Source organism: Dermacentor andersoni, chromosome 10 (assembly GCF_023375885.2).
Source record: "Dermacentor andersoni chromosome 10, qqDerAnde1_hic_scaffold, whole genome shotgun sequence".
Taxonomy (NCBI): domain Eukaryota; kingdom Metazoa; phylum Arthropoda; class Arachnida; order Ixodida; family Ixodidae; genus Dermacentor; species Dermacentor andersoni.
In genome coordinates, this window is record NC_092823.1 from 129,746,462 (window position 1) to 129,766,891 (window position 20,430).

The 20,430-nt window shown below is 48.1% G+C and overlaps 2 protein-coding genes across 6 annotated transcripts in view; one reads left to right on the plus strand and one right to left on the minus strand.

Annotated features, from left to right (window-relative positions):
- LOC126545035 (TAF6-like RNA polymerase II p300/CBP-associated factor-associated factor 65 kDa subunit 6L) overlaps positions 1–5,147 on the plus strand; it is a 30,861-nt gene extending 25,714 nt beyond the window's left edge. For 4 of the 5 annotated variants that reach the window (XM_050192658.3, XM_055078177.2, XM_072285061.1 and 1 more), the window contains one exon: positions 4,836–5,147. The gene's annotated coding sequence lies outside the window, so the exon portion shown is untranslated. Of the gene's footprint in view, positions 1–205; positions 411–4,835 lie in introns of all 5 variants that reach the window. The other variant, XR_008615136.2, reaches the window with a different exon arrangement.
- Positions 5,148–5,753: 606 nt separating this feature from the next.
- Positions 5,754–19,835, minus strand: LOC126545043 (beta-scruin-like). The gene is made up of 6 exons (XM_050192669.2): positions 19,260–19,835; positions 17,801–18,031; positions 12,533–12,822; positions 11,644–11,915; positions 10,575–10,727; positions 5,754–6,048 (listed from the first exon to the last, which is right to left on the minus strand). Exons 1-6 carry the CDS (start codon positions 19,425–19,427, stop codon positions 5,897–5,899), a joined length of 1,266 nt encoding a protein of 421 aa, XP_050048626.1. The 5' UTR covers positions 19,428–19,835; the 3' UTR covers positions 5,754–5,896.
- Between the last annotated feature and the right edge of the window lie 595 nt (positions 19,836–20,430).

Consider the following 20,430-nt stretch of genomic DNA (forward strand, 5'->3'; position numbering starts at 1 on the left):
GGCGGTGGAACTGTGTAAGTTCGTTGAAAGTTGTCATGTGGTCCTTGGCACTACACCATGTTGGACGGTCGGTTGCAACGGCACGGTTGGTTAGTGCTCGCGCCACTGCATGTGCCGTCTCGTGGTTATCGTGCTTCTCCGACGCATCGTTGCCCTCGTGCGCCGGGAACCACTTGATTCTAACATACCGATTCTCTCATTGCAGGTCAGCCGAGCACAGAACGCGCACAGCCTCACCACACACTTTGCCCTTTGCATAATTCCGCACTGCACTTCGCGAATCGCACAACACTGTCTGGCACCCGGGATCGGCAATGGCCAGGGCAATGGCCACCTCCTCCGCCTGACCCGCCTCGCGGACCCGTAAGCTCCCCGCTGCCCTCGTCGTGCCGGACGACGCCTCGATGACGGTAGCTATGAACGCCGCGCAATCTCCCTGGTATTCTGCCGCATCCACGAACCTTGCGTGCTCGTCCTTGGCGTGAAAGTCGATGAGGGCCTTGGCCCTCGCCGCTCTTCTTTCCTTGTTAAACTTCGGGTTCATGTTTCTCGGGATGAGGTCTACCCGAATCCGGTGCTGAGTCCCGTCTGGGACAGAAACGTCACTACTCGCCTTTTTCGCCCCGGGCGTGAAGCCCAAGTATTGAAGTATGCGCCTGCCGGCTTCGGTCATAGAGAGCTGCTCCAGCTGGGCGGTCCGTACTTAGCTTGCGAAAATTTTTCAAGGAACATTGCAGAAACCAAGCAGGAAACTGGAGGTGGGCATCACCCCAAGCCACATATGGCTTCGTTTGGAATTTGTAGGCAGCTCTCATCATATGTGTAGTACATTTCATTTTCTTTACATCACATGTGTGATATCGCCGCAGCTGGAAATCTTGCATAGGTCTGTCTCCTGTGACCATGCTTTGAAAAGAAAGAAAGCTGTTTCTCAAATTTCTTCCTCATACTGTGTTTCTGCCTAAAACGAGCAAATCGCACTCACTGCCTGTGACTCAGTGTTGGCCAAGGGCATTTAGCCAGAAACTTTGTACTCAATACCAAAACTCTGCAAGAAAATTTTTTCTTTGCCTATCGGCAACAAACACTCATCCATAAAGGTTTATAGAAAACTCTAGATCAGTTCAGTCTGATAAAGCATTTTTCGAAGACTATTTCCATCAAATTTCGCTGTTATAGGTTTATTATCAGAAGAGAAAGTGAAGGCCTAAGTTCCATTTTACAATTTTCCCACGAAAACTCCAAAACCAGTGCATCACTGTGACATCATGGTTTTCGAAGTACAGTAGACATCGGTTAAGTCGACGGCTGTTAATTCGATTTTTCGGTTAATTTGATCTAGACTGAAGGTCCTTGCCGGCTCCCATACCCAAAGCTCTGTTATTTCGATCTCAAAATTAGCTTTCGCCGGATAATTTGAAATTGACCGGTCAGCCTCGCCGCAATACAGCCGTGTTATGCGGTGAAGCTGTGGGGGTTCCACTCTGCGTGCGGCTAGGGCTGAAGGCGAGCTCCGGATCTAGCCCCACGCAGTCGCTTCGTGGTACTCCCAACCCGTAGCGCGAGAATCGCGGCTACGCCGGGTTCGGACGAATAAGGCAACCAGCTGTGTCAACGGTAACAACGTTTATTGCTATTAGCAATAGCGAACACTCGCAGAGGGACGTCCTCTCCGTAATAGTAATAAATAGGCTGGCCTCGTTGCCCGGGATAGTCAGGCAACGTGGTCACTCACGGGTAGCAGCAGGTACTCCAGTCCGGCAGGTTATGGGTCTGGCCTCAGAGAGAGAGGGTCTCCCCCGGTCGCGCTGTTTTGTACCTTTTTAGCTGGGCGAGGGGAATGTCCTCCTCGCCCGTCAGCTGCCTGCCCGCGAGTCGGGGAGGAAGGGCGCGTCGCGAGAGCGAGGGAGAATCGGGAGAGGGCATAGTGCGCCTCTCCCCCGTCTATGCCGGCTCTCGACGCGACGGCGCGGGGGAAGATGGGCGCGTGTGCTCCCCACAAAGCATACCAATAATTTAAAGAGGACACCGTCACAATCCTTATACAGCCGCACACGTGCCGTGTTCGGTCAGAGTGCGAGCACTTAGACGCCTAATAAGCCTACTGGCAGCCATGTGGTGATTTGAGCCCTCATTTCGCCTGCCATGCGTGTCTCGTATATGAAACCGTTAACGGCACCTAGTACGTGTTCCTTAATTTTACGCATGCATGTTCCATAATTTTACGCACACGAAACGCTCCGTGCACCGAGAAACGGAGAAAAACTACTTGTGTTTTGGGAAAGCTAGAGAAAAGGAAAATGGTAAAATAGCACTCCAAAAATCGAGGGGATTTTCAAAGCCAACAGACAAGTCGGGGTCTATCGAAAACTTTGAAGGCATGCCTGTTAACTTATTGGGTATCTTGGTGCTCGTGCTGTGACTGGAGACGGCGCATGTGCTATGTCCCGTGTTCGTAACAGTGGCACCTTCGTCCGAATCGTATGCTTCACCACAAAATATTCCTGTATTGCGGCGAACCTAACTTTAAAGGCAAATACTGCTATGTGAATCAACAGTGTGTGCCTGCATTTTTTTTTATTGTTGTCATCAGTTTAATTTGACCCGCTGGATAATTTGATCAGTTTCGTCGGTCCAGTCAGGATCGAACTAACAGAAGTCGACTGTATCTAACTGTATTTGGGCAGTTGGGGCTTAGTAAAAGTTTTTAGAAGTTTAGTCTTTGGCTTCTTTAGAGTACAATATAGTCATTGTTTACCACTAAAGAAATGCCTATGCTTTAGCAGACAGACACCAAGTAAACTTTACCAGACACCGTCAGAATCCACAGCATCAGGGTGACCTAGTGCAGGGGAACAACGGCATAGCCAGGAGGTGGCACGCCGGGCACGTGCCCTCCCCCCCCCTCCCCTCCCCATTGAAATTTCTGTGTTAAAACGGGGCCTGCCTAGCCTCCTCATCCTCCCAGTCCCTGATCAAGTTGGTGGCCCCTGCAGGAGAACATAAAGGGAATGTTGCCATTTCCGTTTGTCTTTTCATGTTATAGCTAGGCTTACATATTATTTGTATTTAAACAAGTGTTTTATGCAAATACAATGTAGTTGCAGTTTCGCGCTCGTCCTGTCTGGTTATTCCTCCTCGTGGTTCGCACTGCCCATTGCCAAGATTTGAAAGACCATTGCCTAACAGGCTAGCAGTCTGTGCAACACAGCAGCAACATTCTGAGCAGTTTATCCCACATTTAGGGCTGTCACCCTTTTGTTCACTACTGTATTATGTAACTTAGCACTGTTGCACACCTGTCTTACATTTTTGCATCTTTTCTGGCTCACCAAGCAGCTTCTCAAAGTAAGATTGAGTTATTTGGTATTGTAGAAGGGCAGTTTGCAAATGCAGCTTTCATGATTTTTCTCTTTAGTGTCTGCTTAACGCTTTCCCTACCATAAGGAAAATGGCCATATTTTGTAGGTTACACTAGATTTTTTTCTGAAGAAACTATCGTACTCAAAACTTAATGCTATACATGAAACTGAAACAGAATGAATCTGATTTTCAGGCATACAACATTTATTAACAAGATTTATGCTATGTGAAGTATATAAATTGCCAAACGCAGCATTGTGGAATAAAACTTAACGACACTTGTAAAGATGTGCTTGTATCTAAATACTTTTTTTAAATATACGAAATCATTTGCTATTTAATAGCCATTGTCTGTGAAGAAATAAAAATGTCCTTGAAAAGTATCATACTTGTGCTGCAAAATTTTAACTGAAAGCCCTACAGTTGGACGTGCCATGCAGCAGAGCAGCTCCTTGATGTGAAACATCAACTTTGAAAGTATTGGAACGTTGAAATTCTTGCAGTAAATTCTTGTTTTCTGCTGCCATAAAATTTTTTGCTGTCATAAAATTTTTTGCAGTTTCGGATGTCTCTTTGTTAGCTGACTAATGCTGAACAGCTTCAGTTGCTGGAGAAGCATTAACTAGCAGTGCATCCTGAAATTATGGGTTGATTTCCACCATCGTCGCACTCAGAATCACTCGGATGAAGAGGCAGCATCCCCTGACTCACTGTTGCTTGAGCCATCAATAAAATCAGCTGCAGACACAGCAGAATTGTGAGATCTGCAATGTTTCAGAGTGCATGCCGCTTCCGCAGGTGTCCATTTTTGCTTTCAACTTCAACGAGCACACACATGTCGTCAGATCCCATTCAAAAATCGCTGCCTAGCAGGAAAGAGCCCCTTATTCTTCTTGCTCATCACATACTGTGGGCCTCAACTTTGGTAGGTTTGATGCCACAATGTTTATTGTGGCATAATGTTTTGTGCGTTGCCAACAAATGAAGTTTTGTTGGCCTGCTCCTGAGCTCACATACTATGGGACACCTGCAGTGAAAAAGGTTCTTTTGCATCCACCACCATGGCAGTAAGCAGTGCTGGCTAACGTTTCCAGGGCTAATCTTGCGCACGTACACAAATACCCAAGAAAGTAGATCGTAGGATGGTTACCATGGTAGCTCAGTTGGTGAAGCACCACATGCATAATGCAGCAGTTAATTCAGCTCCCCACTTGCAGCATGTTGTCTTTTCGTCCGCTTTCATTTTTCTTCCCATAATTGTATTTCTACTTCGACTTCATTGTTTGTTTCTTATATGTTTCTAAGCAAAAAAAAATGTATCCCTTTAGTTCCCCTTTGTCGTCATGCTCAGCCACAACCTGTCAGATGGAATTTAGTTAGAATAGCATTTGACTGCTTTAATTCATTACCTTAAAAATAAGTCTCGGAGAACAGACGGTTAAATGATCGTGCATGTGTTCGATTCTCTCCAGATTGTCCTTGACTTGAGCAGCACACAGAAGACGTGGGATGGAAAGAGGGAAGGCAACGCACCTCTGGAATGAGCCGTGTTACCAGCTGGACCAGTGCCAACTGCAGAAGAGCTTTGCCATCCCGAACTTTTGTCACCGGCAAGAGCACTCTAGAGCAGATCTCCGTTTCTTGAATGCCCCTGCAGCTGTATTGTTCAGCACTCTGGATTTTGTCATGCCCAGCTTCTCCGTGCGAGGCGCAGCTATGCCAACTCCATTGAGCCCATCTCCAACTGGAGCATAAGTTGATTAAAGGAGTACTGACACAAAAAATTTGGATCACATTTTTTCTGCTTTAATAAGTAGCTAATGACCCAGTAACCACGGCGCGAAACCTCATTTACTTCAGAGCACATCCAAGTTTCGGTTTCTAAGTGCAACGAGATAGGCCAAAGAAGGAAGTAAACACAACTGGGCACGTGATCGCAAGAACCTCCGACGTATGCTCTGATGTGCACGCTGGCGCACGAGCTTCATGTTGCTAGTTTATCTGCTACACCTGCACATGCTTTGCAATGTCCTCGCCACCATCATCGTCGTTTTCGTCCAGCGGCAACAATTTCTTGCAGGTGGGAGTCGCCGCTATATTATGATCGTTCCCCACCTGCAGCAAGTTGTTTTTTCATCCACTTTCATTTCCATTAATTTATCATTTCTTTATTTAATTTATTAAGCACAAGTAGTTCCCTCTATGTTGTTCTTGGTGCCAGTGTTTGTTGGCTTCTTATGATATGACTAATAAAAATTGGGCTTCTCGGTTGAGCCCCTTTCTTCTCATTTTTAACATATAAGAGCAACGGTTTGAAGAGTTAGCATGAATGTTAGATGGAGTGCAGTAGGAACCAGTTGAATGTACCAATAGCTTGCTCTTTGCAATAATCATTTCGTAAAAGCATGTTTATTTCACTGTGCTGCTAATGATATACATAAATCACTCATACTAGAAAATAAATGGCTTCGTAAACTAATTGAGCCGTTGGGCATAGCAGGCTCGGTGCAAACGTGTTGCCCATGCTGCCCATCTAGAGGGCTTGCGGTGCAAGGGCGACTGTTGGCGAAGGCAGCATGGCAGTGGCAGATCCTGTGAGTGGAGCCGGCAGACTGGCCTTGCAGGTCCACTGCTGGTCTTCCAGGCACAGGACGCGGCTTCCAGAGACCACTAACAGTTGCCCGCCTGCAATATGAGGCGCCAAACATTATTGTTTTTACTATCTTGCTGGGAATCAAAGGCTGGCCATGCAACCAAACATGGCCTCTGAGATTTGGCATCGCCGCTCTGCCTGATCTCTCAGGTCATGAACCAAATGAGCTAGTTCTGTGCAAATGTGCAAGGTGCAGAAATTTTCATGAAAAAAAAAGTTGACATCTACTTCAATGTAACTGAAAAATAAAAACTACGTGCACATCTAAATGTGTATTTGTGTGGGGTCGGCATTGGTTAGTTCCCGTGAGTCACGGGGGGGTTAGCTCCCATGCGCTTATGCTCTAAAGCTTTACACCCTTTGGGCTTGTCCCCAAACAGTATAATAGTCGCCTGTCTTGCATGCATTTCTTTCATTTAACTATGGCCTCCAGGATCAGATGGCACGCCCAGAGGTCATGATTTAGCATGCCACACAAGCTGCTTTCCCGTCTAGAGAGATGCCATTTGAGTGCAGTTTAGACAGTCGTCGTTTGGGGACAAGGTGACAAGCCTCAAAGGCTAAGATCTAGTAGCCCCTTGCTTCGAAGAGCATTAATACTATGATTTCATTCTGGTATTTGTTGGCAGACTGTAGGGCACCTATGAGGTTTATTAGATTCAGCCAAGTTTCTCTGCACCTTCTGCACCTATTAACGATGCACTGCACCTAGGCCTTCAATTCCCTGAGGTGCCCTATAGTGGAGGGTCAGGATCAAAGAAGCGCTACTTCTGCAGCCCCAGAAAGAGCGTGACTCTACAGATCAACAGCGGTGTCCTATGGATGGTACTGGCAAAGGCCCCAACAGCCCCACATTGCTGAGTGGTTAAAACAGTACCGTTTTTGTGGGATCCATTGCAAGAAAACCGCTAAACGCGGGGCATCTGTTCCCTGTGACCTGTGCACCAGCACGCATGCGCATCTGCTGCACGTGCCGAACTTCCTCTCTGCTGACCTGGGGGGGTATTCTTTAAATGTCCACCTAGTGGACATTTTCATTTCGTTTGCTGCTGAAATGCTGATTGGCCTGGTGCGCCTCTCTCCTTCTAACGCGTACTTCAGCCTAGCCAATCCGAACTTCAGTGGCAGACAAAATGGACGTGTCCACTAAGTGGACACTTACAGAATACCCACCCCCATGATTGGCAGTTAGAGTGCAGTTGAAACTGGCACTTGGGCAAATGCTTCTTGGTGAACAACGCGAAGCAGTGCTAGCATGCGCAAGAGTACTGTGTTTGATGTGTGTAATAGGTGCAATTAACAGCCTTCTTGGGCCCTTTCCGAAGGAAGTCTGCACGAGTACATCATCCAGGAGCAACTGCATACTCTGCAGCTTGCATCTGGGTGTTCAGCTTCCCAGGATGAACGCTGAAGACAAGCACGCTAGAGAGAAAGTCGTCGCAAGTTATTCCTCGTTGATGGTGATCCGGAACTTAATGGTACATAGGTAGCGGTATCAGGTACTGCATTTATTCGTGTAGGGCGTGCACATTGGGAATTTTTACTGGGTGTGGGCCTTGCACGAGACAGGTTTGTAATAAGCTACTCACTGAAGTCTATAGCTTGAACAATGCTTAGACTGGTATGCAAAATAATGCAGCAACTTACGGCCGATTATGAGCACATCTACAGTTGCCAGCTGGTTTTTGCACATGGTCAGTGCTGTAAAAATGTCTGTATACTTAGGCAGTCTACAAAAACGAATAGCAACGGTAAAATCAACTTCATTGTATTGCAAAATATTCGTTTACAGATTTTTCTTAGTGTCGTGCTCCATCGAAAGGACCCTGAACCTCTCTTTATTGAAGAGGAGAAATGCATTTGAAGTTAAAATATGCCAGTTCAGAAATATTTCGCTGCAAAATTTGGAGGACACTTAAGCTTCGCCTTTAAGAGTGTAATGCGTTAACATTGACAGATCCTTGACTGCTTTTCATGCTTCTCGGCAAGTGCAGTTTTCTTGCTGATGCGCGGAGGCAAGTGTCATCTGGATGGCGGTGTTACAAGGAACCGAGCGGGCCGCACTGCTCTATGTATGGTAGAAACGCTGGAAAGGGGGCTTGTGTTTGAGTTTCCGGGTGACAGAATTATGTTTTCTAGTATATTAAAATTACAGTCCGATGCTATCATGTCTGTAGGTTGTGTCAGGTCGTACTTTACGATTTTTGTGACGTATTTTACTTTGAGGAATTCAATTAGTTCAGTAACACCCCTGCGTCAAGCGGAGTCCCTGCGTGGTTGTGGTTCGGAGTGATTTTTCATGAAGCGACGTCCGACACCGACATAGGTCTCTTTTGCGACACGGGGCCCTTGACGTAACGCGTTGAAAAGTACTTCATGGCGTTCAGCACAAGCGGAGTTATTGGTAACCAAACGCGGCCTTAACGGTGCTTCCGCTTCTTCTGCCGTACACTGCGAAGCCTACGGCGGAGCGGGGCGCGCCCACAACGCGCCGGCTCCGAAATGTCACCGTGTCGCGCAGTTCAAATTTCATTTTGGATGTTAACGTAGACGCCACTAACGATTTTGGTGCCTACGACGCGCTAAACGTAAGTCAAACGCGGTTGTACTCAGCGAGCCGCAGTTCGCTTTTAACCAGTGGCCTCGTGGCGGCACCCCGCCGCAGCCGCGGTATCTACGGTACGTAGCAGACTGCAGTTACCAGTAGCGGCGGCGTATGGGAAATCCTCTTTATTACGAAATAAAGCGTCCAGAAGAGAGTGAATAGCAGGCTTCTGTTGAAAAAACATCGTTTGAGAGAGAGGTGACACCGCGCTCCGCTTGCGAGCTCCGTGCACCGCGTACGACCGCAAAACTTGGCTGAGATGTTTATAGCAGCGTATATGCTACACGCGGGCTAATTTCACCAAGCCCGAGGGGTTGTTCAGGGCCCCTTTAAAATCAAGTCTTTATATATACTTGAACTTTAGTGATAGCCGCGGGTGTACAAGCGATTTGCTCCCATTCCGGTCTATTTTTGTTTAGTGTGCATGCGGGCTTCGCGTTCACCCATCGTGCGGCCTGCGACGTACGCTGCGGGTCGCCGTGAAGCGCAGATACCGCATACGCGATCTGATTATCGCGCCTGTCGGATTAGGCTGTGCTGCGCGAAATAAGTTTGGAGTTTTATTGGTTTTATGCCTACACGGGAGCTGACGTCGTTCCGTACGGTAAGCGCACACAACTTGGTAGGCGTTCGCGGTAGTGCCGGCCTGACCGCCCGCAGACCTGCTTCACGCAGCTGGCCGTCAGTCCAGTGCGCGTACGTGACCTCGCGCCCGATCGCCGATGTAGTCCGCGGGTGCAAACATTTTAAGGGTGAACTTCTCAAGATCCGTCCGTCGCACTTAACTGGCTAGGCCTAACCATGGCGCCGCCTCGATGGAGTCTGCGACCATGCAAAGTTGTGGTTTGGTTCTGAACGCGGGATCGGCGATGATGCTGCCATTGTCGGCAGGACAACTAGTGCCCTCCAGTGTATACCGAAGTGCGGAAATTAATTTGAATTAAGGTATGCGCGTGACGGTAAAACATTACTTTTAAATTTAAGGTCCACACCCCAACTCTGAAGTGGGGGTGCGGGTCTTACACAAGTACATACGGTATTTGAGCAGTTCGATGTCGCCCGAATGTTTCCGCGCGTTTAGAGTAGATTCCATTGCTGCGTGCGCTGTCTTCCCGTGCGGGGTCTCGTTGCGCGTTATAGAACTCGAACGGGGCAAAGTTAGACTGCTGCAAAGTTTTAACCTCAACTCTTAAACGTTTCAACCGTGTAAACATTTATCTGCCGAAAAATTTGAATGTCGCTAAAGCTGAAACCTTGCAATGTTTCGTCGTGGCAAAGCTGGAACCTTGCGAATGTTTGGCCGGGGCTTGGAACCTTGCGAACGTTTGGCCGGGGCAAAGCTGGAAACCGTGCAAACTTTAGGTTGCCGTCATGTTGTAATCGTGGCAAGATTTGCCAAGATAAAAGTTTTACATGATACTTATTATATGCTTTTTGACCGCGATAAAGCTATGCCAAAGCTGCGGCAATAAAGTTTAAACACTTACATTTATGCTTGTCTTACTCCGCGTAAGCCAGTGCGTTGTCGGCACTCACTGAGCTGTGTTCACCTGGAACCAACCAGTTTAAATCTCTCCTGTCGGTTTCAAGTGTAATTGCAAGGGTTCTCGAACGTACAACTGATGCAAAGTATTTATTCCACACGGAACAATTTACAATGCACACCAACTACGTGCGCACACTGTCATGACAGTGATTGTCCTGATAAATTAACATTCCGAAATTCTATAGTCTTGTTTGGCGGTTATGTCTTATCTGTTGCCCCGTGGTCGGTGCTGTTCGCCATATTTCAAGCGTTGGCATATATTTTGCGGGTCTAGCAATTAAAATTTTCACCGGTTGTCGGCCGCATCTGTCACCCGGCCAGTTCCAGTCAGCAGCAGTCGGGCTAACATTTTGACGAAAGACAGAATACGTACGGTTCTCACTCTTTAGGTTATGTCGTCCACTCACCCAGAGAGAAAGCCTGACAAGCATGGAGTGGCTCTGGCAGAGATGGACATTTGCGCCAAAATCCATCCTTCTCGTTGTACGCCATGACGTCACTGAGTACACGGAGGTGGCCGGTCTCTGTCCTGGCGAGCCCTCCTATAGCGTACAGGGAATCTGAGAAAGGTCCATTAGGTTTGACTAGAAGGTAGAGTTCTGTTTTCAAAATATGTAAAAAAAAATCATCACTTCCTTCATGTGTACATCTGTCTAAAATCATTTGCTAAATACCGTTACTAAGAAAAAGCTCAACTATTTCTCCGCCAATTCATAAACCCAGGAGCAGACATACAATGACCTGCATTTTCACTCTAACAGTTTTCAAAGATATAGCGCTAACCGCCGCTGGTTCGATCCCTCTACTCGCGCGAGTACAGCACAGCCGATTGCCACGCCGCGCCAGTGCGCGCTATAGGTAGGCGTAAACCAACAACAACGAAACTGTTAACGCGGGCCCCACAGATTTCTCGGCGTTCAGTGCCTAAGGGGCACTGCAACAATTCTCCAGCACGGTATTCCAATATTATTCCACTGCATGCAGCAGAGAGCCCACAATCTCGCATAAAATATCGCACTCTCCTGCGACTTTCAGAGCCACCTCTATTACCTCTCGCCCTTGATGCCATAGACTTTCGCGCCAGACCATTGATACTATAAGCCATAACCAGCACACGCATGTGCACCCTATCTTCTAGCAAACAAGAAAGCGGCAGTGGCCGACGCGTCCCGCTCGTCCTGTCGCTCTCTGGTAACTTTGTCAGGCGTCAGCGGTGGAGGGCATCGCAGAAAGAAAAAGGTAGGAGCAACAGCCATGCAGGGCATTGCTGTCGACGCCGCGCCAGCTGAGAGGAAACTTGGTTAGGCTGATTAATTAATTGGTGACATTAAAAAAAACTTTATTGGGAAAATGTCATTTAAAGGCATCGCACTGTCCCCAATTTTGAAGAAAGGGTATTAACCAACTTCCCAACGACAGGCAGCTCCGCTTGTGCCTTCTCAACCGGACCGACTCGGCCATGCAATTTATACGTACCGTCGTGCTCGACGAGTGCCAGGGATCCCCTGCCGGAGGGTAGGCTCGGCCCTGCCCTCTGCCAGCGGCCAGCGGAGGCGTCCCAGCGCAGCAGCGACGAGACAACGTACAGACAGTCCGGGTGGCGGGGCGCCTGCACCAGTCCCCCGGCCACGTGCAGGGCGCCACGGAAGGCGGCCACCCCGCAGGCCGACAGCCGGCACGGCAACGGCCACGGCAGCTCGCACCAAGACGACGCGCCGGGCTCGTACCACTCCACCGAGCTCAGGAAGCTGCGCCCACCAGAGCTGTGTGGCCGTAACTGTGGCTTAAGCCGAGGCGGCGGCCACGTGAATTGAGAAATGCCTCACCAGCGCTAAAATGACCCACGACTTGAACGAGAAGCACGCAGAGTACGACGCTATAGACTTCAACTTGAGGTTCAAGTCTATAGCGTCGTGTTTAGCTGTGTCGTTCTCGTTCTTGCCTTACGTCTTTGTAGCGCTAGTTAAGTGCCTTTATCCTGGAATACGCCACCAACCAGCCCAATTTTCTTCTCTAATTCAGTCACATGAAATACGCTTCTGGAGTAACTTCGGTGTTCGATCGTCGGCGCGGCCTTTCTGTCTTTTTTTTTTTTAATGGTGCGCGGCGACCAGTACATGACGTCTGAAATGCACTCCACGTGTTTATTGACTAAGGCCGAAACCCCGCTGTCGTCAGTCCTTGGTCTCTGTGTGGTCTTCCTCTTGATGATTGAGCAAGAAAACCGGCTCAGCCTGACATGGCCGATGACCACGGTATGTGTGGTCGTGCGACGCAATATGGAAGCGCCAACGTTGAGGATACGCCCACATAGCTTCATATGTAGGCTGCCGCTTTGCTATTATACGGAGAGAAACGCGCGTACACGTCGAACTCATCCTGCCCGGCGACGGCGTACACGCGCCCTTTGAGGGCCACCGCGGCGTGGTTGATGCGCGCGTGGCGCATGTCGGCAAGCCGCTCCCAACGGCCCGCCGGCTGGACGACCTTGCCGGGTACCTTGTTCCCCTGACGCGCAGTCTGGAAGCGGTAGCGGAAGCAGGCGCTGGTGGCCAGTCGCATCCCGCGCCGGCTGTTGCGAGTGTCCAAGCCTCCCAGCACGTACAGGGAGTCGCCCAGACAGGTCGCCGCGTGCTGGTGACGAGGCTGCGGAAGCTGCAGCGCGCACAGGTAGGATCGTCGTCATCAGCAGTGGTCTCTACGGGTGCTACTACCACACTGTCAAGTTCGCCATCCCGCAAGATGCCATTGACTGGCAGGGTTGCTACGGCCTCTCTATAATACGCTCAAAACAACAGCATGGCGGAATGGGAAAGCGTAGTTCTCCAGAATAGCTCTGCGCAAGACAATTAGTGATCTCCAGTTTGGGGTGAGATCGCGTAAACAACTCGCTTTCCGAACGTACGCTTGCGCTCTCGTAATGCGCAAGCCGCGCTTTCGTCAGAGCTTGTCAGCCCGGTGAGGCGGGAGCGCCAATTGAATTGAGGCAAAGCGAACATTCAGAAAGCCAGATGCTTGCGCGATCTCACCTGTCGGCCGACTCCGTGTGATGTGCGCGTGACGTCTTACGTGTGCTTGAAGACGTGTTCGACGGCTCCGACATTAATGGGTTTGTCACTTTACTCAACTTCTATCGCCCTTGACTGCGTTCCTCCTTCCTTGGAACCCATCCTGTTACTCGAACACGTACATGTTGTGCGTTAAATCATGTCCCGAGTCCTTTAACTGCGTTTCTTTTTCGCCCCCATATACGCATAGCGTATATGCAGTCAGCCAAAATTAAACCCCACCAACAATACGCCTTGCTGCACGCTTTAGATGAGCAGCCCAACTCTACTTAGGCCTAATAATCTTAAACTATAATACATTATACCCGCGCTTACTGCCTTCACCCTGTCTCTTCGCATTGCGTCGATCATTTTATGTTCCATCGCTCGTTGCGAGCTCTTCTCAAGTTTATTTTTGATTCTAGTGTTGGCCTCACGGGTTAGCAAGTTAGTAGAGAGTTTTAGAATAGGGGCCCCAATATTTTGGGGCCCCAAAGAGCTTTGCGGCTGTTAGCGTTGGGGCACGCAGGAGTGAAGAGTTTTAGAATAGGGCTTTGCGTTTGCAAATAGCGTCTTACGCTGACAGCGCCACTACGGCGTCTAAGAAAAACGATTAAAAATAATTAAATAAAATATACCATCTTATGATATAAATAGTAATTTTGACTTGCGTGTATTCGCGTTTAATTACAATTTAGAGGTTATTCTTCAAGCAGCAAACAATTAGTTGTGCTTAGTTTGGAGCAACAAAACCAAATTTACGTGCCTTCACCAGCCAAGCTTAGCCGTGTTAGGCCTACGAGCCATAAAATCCACACTCGAATTCGGAATCAGCGGCGTCTAATGAATCAATCTTCATAACACACGCTAGTTGAGAGAAAGCGATAACTGCAGTCACTACTCCTAGCTTGCGAACTTCACGCATTACCGCGAATCGAACCCAGTTTGGTGCTAGGTTAGAGCCGTCGCTTCGATGGGTGCCGCCATGTTTGTTGACGCAAAGCTTTTGGGAACGCTATTTGAGCTCCCGCTAAATCGGTGAAATAGCGTTCCCAACGCAAAACCCAAACGCAGTTTGCGTCTCGCGCATGCGCAGTGGCTTCGACGCTATTTCTTTGGGGCCCCAAAGCGTTTGGGGCCCCTATTCTAAAACTCTCTAGTGTCGCACCAGATAACCTAACTGGTAGCCTAAGTGATATTTTTATAAGCATTTGTGCTAGACTTAATGTCAAATGAGTTAGGATGTACGTATGCTGATAGCACAGAAAAATAATAAATTCGGGCGGGCTCGGAATTCAGTGTGACGAAAATGTACAGCACGTTGCCGGACGGAAATACTCGCATAGTGATCAACAAAGGCAGAAGAAAAAAATATCTCGGGCATGATTCAACGTTTCGATAAGAGTACTTGTTTTCCGCGGGGTACTGCCTCCCGTCTTAGGAGCCAACATTTCGACAATATGACTTGTCTTCATCAGGGCCCTGCCTAAGATAATGAGTCCCTTTTTCGGGCTCAATCTCTGAGCCAGCCTTTGTTCGCTCACTGTTCACCACTTCGTCTCTCTCGCCTTGTTAATTTCTGTATTGTTATGGGATACCGTATTGGAAGGTAGGAGTAGCTCAAGTATCAGAGCAGCTGTACCGAACGCATGCATGCAGGGACTCAGGGGTGTAGCAAAATGGAGCGGGGAAAGGGGCACGTCCCCCTCCCCCCGGAATTTCCGTGTGCCAGGTTTTTACATGACATAACCTCCCCTCCCCCCGAAATATATGTTCCTGGCTACAACACTCACTGCAGGAACAATGCTCCCGCCAACACAACACCGAGCCGTCACTGCTGTGTCTTTACATTTTTATTCCTTAATTGTTTCCCGATTGCTCATATTCCATGGTTGGCTGGAACTATCTGCTGCTCTGGAGGGAGTTAAGAGCGCGAGAAGTCCAGTTTTATCGCACACTGCTCCTTGCAAATTCAATGTTTAATTAACTCCCCTTTATGAGCTAGCACATACTCCCCGATGAATTAAGTCTACTCTGTGCACTGTACTCCATATGTGACCCGTCGACTCTCGAGATTGGAGTTAAATATGGATAAGACAGTTACTCCCATAAGAGAAGTTTGCAATATTCTGTTCTTAGTGTAAATAAGCACAGGCGCTGCTCCTCTCGTTCCTGCCCGGTATGGGAGCATGGATATAGTATATGAGTTTACGCTGTTTGGAATTCGCTTTCTTTAGCAGCTACACTCTTGTTTCTTTAGTCTAGGGCTTCATGTCTTTGGCGGCTTCATTTTCTTTGCCCACTACGTAGTTGCTATGCAAGTCTGTCTCTGTCCGTGTGACGTTACTTTGCTACTTCAAACGTGCCCCGTGTCTCGTTACTCCACAATAACATTCGTTTCCTATCTCTCGCTGCTGTACTTTTGTTGTTTCTGTAGAAATGAATATGTATTAGTTTATTATCTGACTCCTGACGCTTTTACGAAGTCAACGAGACAGCGGCCCACGTCAAATTATGAAAGCGATATTTAAATAACGAATTACGAAAGATTCGACGGTCTGTCCCATTTTATGTCGCCATCAGAAGTTTTGGTCACACACCATATTTTATGCGATACTCGCTGACAACTTTTTGTAGCAGTGAAGGGAAAGCTAAAAGCGCGCACTAGAGCGCTCCTCAAAATAATTCCACATTCTCATTCGCCTTACTTTAATCTGGAGCACAGAAGATAAAACATTTTACGTGCTATTACAATCAGACTACGTACATCCCCTCAGTGCGAAGTCTGATCCTCTTTTTTTTAATCCGCTTTTCTCTTACGTATTCTGGCACGCGAAATCTTCGCACACGAAAACTATACTCTGATTCAGCATCTGTTGCGCTATCAAAAATTTGTAGAACGCCCAGGCTTCGCATTTAAGAATGGAACGCGATAACATTCAAATATCCTTGACTGCTTCTCACGCTTCCCGGAAACTGCAGCTTATGTACCCGTAATGTTTACCGGGAAGCGCTGGCAGCAAGCGCTATGCACGAAGGTGAGCTTTCTGGTAGAAACGCGGCCTCTTGCGTGGGTCGCGAATGCGTGGAGGCGAGCGCCATCTGGATGTTGTTGCAAGGAACCGGGCGCACCGCTCATGAATGGTATAAACGCTGGAAAAGGGGTTCGTATTTGAGTATCCGCGTAACAGAATTATGTTTTCTCGCATATCAGAGCGCGAGGTAGGTCAAAAAGCGCCTTTTTAGCACCCTCAAGGGTGTTCGAATGTTTGCTGTGTGCTTCGTGTTTATACGGTGCACGCCCAAAAGTGCGCGTGACATGGAAAGCGACAGGTGTGTGACGTCATCTCGTGTGCCCAAAGTGCAATTCTGGACGCTGTCAAATTCCGCCACCCTGCCTCCGTGTGAGCCAATCAGAGCTGTCAATGGTGTCGAATTCGACAACAAGACGGAATTTGATGGCATTCTCGATAAATCGCACCGGGGTGCCCTGGGGCGACGGTGATTGGATGAAACGGCGCACTAGGACCTCCAGGGGCGCCGAAAATGCCATGAGTTTATAGAATAGGGCCTCCGCCCACGAACTGACGTCAAACTCAAGAAAGGTGCGCTGGCGTTTGAATTTCTGGCTGTTTCGGGGGCGTACATCGGTGTGATACTTCGCAGGCACGATGGTGACCACGCTGCCCAAATGCACGTTGAGGGGCACTCATACCGATTTGCCCAGCTTTTCGTCCCTGTCCATGGAGAAAGGAAGAAATTGGGGAGAACGCTACGTAAAGCAACCAGCATTCGCAAGCCGTGAAGCCTTCACCTTTTCTATCTCAAAAGAAGTCGGCCCAACACGGTACCCCGCGCCCGGCGGACTCAGCCGTGTGTGCTTGATTCCCGGTAGGCTTTAAGAGACACGCACTTGTACGGCTGTTTTTATAGCATTATGTGCATTGTTTTCTCCCCTATGTGGTTACGGTAACATTGGTCTTTTATGGCAACATGTTCAGTTGTCGTCTTCGTTGCAACCTGCGAGTGCGGCCGTTGCATGTTGCTGTCACACGCGTTGTCTTTTCGGAAAAGCGTGCACTGAGCGCGGCAGTGGAAGAAAACTCGGAGTGAAGGAAAAAAAAATCTAGAAACTAGAGACAGGGTGGCGCTAGACTTCCAACTGTTCATTTTATTACCGCTACATGATCATGCGCCAGGCTGAATCTTCTTTGCATCCTCTTAGTTCTTTCCTTTCTGACGAAGAAGCCTGTTCCCGTTTCTTTGAAGCGGGAGATCAGTGGTCGTAGACTGGGATCAGAGGTGCTATTATGGACATTGTCGAATTCCGCCATAATGTCAAATCCCAACATATTGTCATATGCAATAATGGCGGCATTTTGAACCAATAAGAGAAGCCGTAGCAGCCTTCTCAACTAATACGAGATGACAAAAAGACGGCGAATTGGGCAATATGGTGGAATTGGTCGATGTCCGTATAGCACCCCAGGCCAAAAAAAAAGAGACTTAAAAGTTGAAAAGGAAAACGTAGAAATAAACGCTAAACAACTGGAAAACACAAAGGACCAAGGTTGCCAAGCGCTCACCTTGTCGCAGCGCCAGATTTGTCCCGCTGCGAAGCCGAGTACAGCGCAGCTGAACTCCAGGCGCTTTTGGGGACCCAGCCCCCCGCAGACAAGCAGCAACACCTCAGGTCGCCCGGGTCCCGGCTCGGGCAGCCTGGGCAGCGCCTGCAGCGACCTCGGCAAGCTCCACGCCTCCTCCATGGCTGCCAGCGAGACGGGCGTCTCTTCCGGCTCCTGCAGCAACGCCGGTGGCTGCCGCCGCGGACACGGAGGGCCCGTTATGAGCACGCGTTCGCCGGACCCGCAGGTTGGACAAATAGATTAGTTGCGACAGTGCATGCGTTTCGGTTTTCTTTACCTCATTGCATGTTATTTCTTCATTTTTACGGTAACGAACAGCCAAGTCCCAAATGTACGTTAGCGGGGAACCAAAAGTGCACCCAATGTAGTTCCACGGATGTTCCTCTAAGTACAGGACAGCATTCATTTGGGCTAGATGGTGCATACTTGAATTAGGAAGGAACAGCGCCAACTAAAACGATCACAAGTCCTGTGTCGTTCTCCCCACTTGTGATCGCCTTAGTTGGCGCTGTTCCTTCCTAATTCCTCTAAGTAGTACACATATGCGAATATCTATATTTTGATTTAAGTATATCTAATATTTTTTATATTTAGTTATCTATTTTAAATATTTATTTATTTTGATATGTACTGCAGCCAACACAGAGCTATCTGCAGGAGCGTGAGTGGTGATACAAGAAGAATACAATGAATAGGTTTTAACAAACAGATAAAAAATGAAAAGTGCAAATAAGGATAATCACAACATGATTACACGTCGCTAAGTGTCGGTACAAATTTATCGAGCGGCAAGCAACGAATACTGCAGCTAAAAGAATTCATGTTAGTCCAATTCAAATATATCATTTTTTTTATTTTGAGAAATACTTTTAAAAGATGCCATATCTATAGACCCGTTCGTTTTTTCAGCTACATCGCTAAGTGCAAATTTTCAACAGTAATTGTGCTAAAAAAGTTTAAATGCTCTAATGAACTTTTCAGTTGCGATACTTTAGGGCGCCACAAAATGCAAGTAAAAACGAGGGAAAAGACGAAGACGAACAAGTAAGAACATTCATGCACTGAAAGTTTGTGAGCAAGTTTACTTGCACAAAATGCAAGTAAAAACGAGGGAAAAGACGAAGACGAACATAAGAACATTCATGCACTGAAAGTTTGTGAGCAAGTTTGCATTTCGCTTTTGAGCTTTAATAGTGTCGAAAACGTCACGTCAGCACTGCTTTGAAAATAATCACGCCAGTGTACTTGGATTTGACTGCATTTAGCGCACTACAGATATAATGGTGAAAATCAATCCGGAACTTTCCATGCGTACGGTGCCTACAGTGGCCCTCTAATGTGTCAATACGTGCCGTGTAGCGCATATGGATAGGTGCCGCAAATCCCAGCGTCGGTATACCTTCGGTCGGGCGTGTAGCTTGGCGTATTTCCGCCTGGCCAGAAATCCCCTGACCAGCGCCTGCATCCTGGCCACCTGATCCTGGTGGTCGCGGTAGCGGGCTTCGTAGGGCCATCCGCTGACAGGTGGAAGGAACGCTTCGGACGTCCCCGCCTGCTGAGTATCCATCAACGGATGTTAAAGAAACGCTAAATACATACATCATTTGATTATAGGCCTGCAGCTCGTTCGTGTGTATACTACACTTTTGAAATAGCGAACGAGAGTGGACTAAATCCTGACAAGCACGGTCTCTCGTGCATTGTGTCTGCAGACGCTGTCGTATGAACAGTGTTTGTATCGGACTCCCCCCGTTGAACCACTGGCTCATTTCCGCTTAAATTCTGCATAGATGTGCCATTTTGCACTCGTGCATTGTGTCTGCAGACGCTGTCGTATGAACTGTGTTTGTATGGGACTCCCCCGTTGAACCACTGGCTCATTCCGCTTAAATTCCGCATAGATGTGCCATTTTGCAGTGGTTTTACTTTAATGCAGCGTATTCGGGAATTACAGTTTTGTCCGCAATAAATCTGAAGTGCGTTTCGTCTGCGCGGCGACGCCACTCGTAACATGTCGATTTCAATGCAATGAAACGGTGGCGCCATCTGTCACGGCTGCGGCGAACACCATGTTTTTATCGTAGCAGTGACATGTGACGCTAACGGCGACGTTGCGGCGCCATCGAAAATTTTTAAGTGGTATCACCGCAGACGACACACCCACTTCGGATTTATTGTGGACGGAACTTGAAGGAGGTGGGGGGAGGGTAAGCAATGTCCGCAAGTTTAGCAACACAAAACTCACGGCAAAATGCTACCTCTGTGAGAAATTTGAATGCAGACGTTAGAGCGGTATAGCAGGAAGATACATGTATGCCTGGAGCTTCTTTTCACGTAACGGTAGGTATACAGTCGGGTGCAAAAGCCTAGAGACCACAATATCAGGGAAAAAAACACGTTTCTTCTAGCATAGCAGTGCAAAGTGAAATTGTTTCAATGAATATATTTACATTCGTCAAACAGGCGCACATAGGCTGCACCACTTCATTTCAGCCTGCTTGAGGCTCGAAGAAAAAAAAAAGTATTTTTTTTTTCTTGGTATCTGTGGTCTTTAGACTTTCGTTTACGAC